Source organism: Salvelinus alpinus, chromosome 10, assembly GCF_045679555.1.
Source record: "Salvelinus alpinus chromosome 10, SLU_Salpinus.1, whole genome shotgun sequence".
Lineage (NCBI taxonomy): Eukaryota > Metazoa > Chordata > Actinopteri > Salmoniformes > Salmonidae > Salvelinus > Salvelinus alpinus.
The window spans coordinates 51307320-51310320 of NC_092095.1; the positions used below are offsets into that span (position 1 = coordinate 51307320).

Consider the following 3001-nt stretch of genomic DNA (forward strand, 5'->3'; position numbering starts at 1 on the left):
AAAGAAATACATCCAACGGCATCAGCAATACAAGTATGAAATGTAAAAACATTTAATGTAATCAGTTTTTAAACTCCCTTTGGAGTTATTGCAAGGCAATGACTAAAGACAGGTGTGTTGCAAGCATGTCCTCAAAAGAGAGAAAAGCGCGTGTCTTTGTGTACCCTCCCAATTACTGCTACTCTACAGTAGCAGTATTAACTCAATACAACACAAACACACTGAAATACTCTGACTATAAAATGAAGGTGCTTTTTTTATTATCAACTATAGCACAATCCTTAGGTACAAGAATGTTACGAATCAATGTATGATCATGTAATCTGACATATTTTAAAGGGGCAATCTGCAGTTCAAACAATAACAAAGTGGTTACCCCACCACCGTTTTGGTAAACAGCTGGAGGGACGGGGCTGGAGAAACTTAAGCATTCGCAAATTCATAGACAGAAGTATGGATACGAGGACTGACCATCCAGGATACCAAAATTATAGTCTTAACCACATTGACGCTATACAGTGTTTGTTTACAATTACTTTGTTTACAAACAATGGAGTTAAAAAAGCTTATATTTGGGGTTCTGATGGGTATAACAGTCAAACTAAACTCATGACGCATTTCTAAGTTATATTCTTCAAGAATCAAATGGGTGTACACTGAGTATACAAAACACTAAGAACTCCTGCTCTTTCCATGACAGACTGACTAGGTGAATCAAAGGTGAAAGCTATGATACCTTATTGATGTCACTTGTTCAGAGGTGGGGGGGGGGGGGGGGGTTCTCATACTAACCATATAGTTGCATCAAATGGCTATTCCTTTATGTCACATCAAATACAACATTGAATATGGTCAACTCATATGTCAGAAACAAACTAATATCACAAGTGCTCATCAGAGTGGAAGGCAGGATTGTCCCTGGCCTGAGAGTTATTCAGACTATCCCTACCGTGTCCCACAGACCCAGGAGACAATGTCCCAACACTTGACCCATCAAAGTGTCTCGCCTCTGGACAAGGCGGCTCCACTCTGGGTCCTACCTTGACAGGGAACCTGTAGAAGATGAAGATAACTCCACTGACGATCATCATGAACGACCCTATGATCCCGACCCCGATACCTGCCCCCGCGTTCTGGGTCACAGGTGCAGGGGGCATGTGGAAGTTCGACGGGAACGCAATCGTTTGATTGGTCACCACCGAGTTCAGGTTCCACAGGAGAGGTATGAGAAAACACACAGCGGACAACAAGCAGAGAGTACCAGCCACCGCGAACGCACAGCGGATAGGCGTCTGCTTCTCCAGGCCGAAATAGACGTTCCTGAGTGCGAAGACGGCGGCGGCGTTCCCACAGAACCCCACGACCAGCCCTATTAGAGTGAGCACCTGGGCCGTGGCGACCTCCGGGGGCGTGAAGTCGTCCGACAGCGCCATATTCTGACAATACATGACCCTGAACCCAGAGGTCACGAGTGTATGGCTATAGAAACACACCCTCCAGATTCCGACCCAGGCCACTCCTGAGGTGATGAAGGTCAAGTCGGCCACCTGCCAGACCCTCCACTGGATGAGTCCAAGGGTCACCGCAGTAAGGACCCAACCCACGGCGCTCAACCACAGGCTGACGAACTGAGGGTGAGCCGTGTGAACCAGGTATGCCATATAACACACAGAGAGCCTCACCTTAAACGGACAGCCAAGATAATCCACCGACAGTTCTCTTAGTCTGCCTACAGACAAACAACATCTTCCGATCAGATGAACTGAAGCCCCATCATCTCAGTCAGAGCTCATCTCAGAGAGCTGCCGTGCTGAATGAACAGCGGTCGATCTTCTTAAAGGTCCTGTTTCTCACCCTCAGGCTCCAGTCTCACACCTCATATTAAGGAAGAGGCTTGGATACGTCGTCGTTTTCCCCCAGATCCGGTCCTGCTGTCTCTAGGTTGGAAAACAAAGCAACTGCTGCCCTCTGAGAGAAAAAAACAAAACATGAATGTGGTGAGAGCAGGCAGCTAACAACACACCTGTGAATGTGAAGAGGCTCAACACAATACATATTTGAGGAGGAAAGACTAAACAGAGAGAACAATGACTGAATGGCTATGACAACTGGTGCCATGACAAAGTCTACAAACAGGGAAATTACAATGGGGATTAAATGCAGCGGATAGGGACACATGAACTAGATGTTGTCAATAGGCTCTATGTCCCAATTTGGACTACCTCAAAAGGCTGTGGTATGGTTTATTGCATGCCACAACGCAACACAATCAACATGTGGGAGAATAAAGAATAATGAACGTGGGAGAATAAAACTTAAACATGCCATAACTGAGGTTGTTGTTAAAATGATCAAATTAGTTCAAAGACACATGCAGTAACCAAGAACAGCATGTGAACACATTGATTGAATAAGACAGTGGGTTAAAGCATATAGCATACTTCTAGAGAACCTTGACAAATGTCATTAAAACAACATAATCCCAATGGCTACATCGAGCACCTAAGTATCACTATGGAAATCTAGCAATTTGTTTGCCTTGTCTGAAAATTGCCTTTATAAATCAACCGTATGACGTAAAGACCGACAGAGCACGCTAGATCGATAATCAAACACACAGGATGTGGTGATAAAATCGAAATACAAACTGATATCTGACAAAACAACACATTACCTCTTAGTTCTGACAGGTTAGTAGTGATGAGAGCTACAGATCAACAGTCAGTGTGCCGGACCGGTCATCAATCGTCCTGTATTCGTACCGCTGTAAACAAGACAAGACCGACGCTTCCTCATCTTGTACTACATAAAGTCACAGTCATAACATCTCTGTGAATGATTGACTCTTCTATTGCTATTCACCAGAAAGAGGAAAGGGAAGGTGGGGCTAATTAACCAATCCTACATCAGGCCACACTTAAAACCCTGCCATTTCTTAGCTTAGTCATTGTCGTTATGGCCACTGGCCAATTGGGTAATAAGGTCACAAATACCAAGACCG

General features: G+C 44.7%; 1 protein-coding gene across 1 annotated transcript; it reads right to left on the reverse strand.

Moving 5' to 3' along the window:
- On the reverse strand, positions 1-2888 carry LOC139532211 (claudin-34-like). The gene has a single exon (XM_071329567.1). The coding sequence runs from the start codon at positions 1659-1661 to the stop codon at positions 882-884; it is 780 nt and encodes a 259-aa protein (XP_071185668.1). The 5' UTR covers positions 1662-2888; the 3' UTR covers positions 1-881.
- Positions 2889-3001: the final 113 nt, after the last annotated feature.

Coding starts and splice junctions, on each gene's coding strand:
- LOC139532211 (XM_071329567.1), bottom strand. CDS start 1,661: ATGGCATACCTGGTTCACACGGCTCACCCTCAGTTCGTCAGCCTGTGG.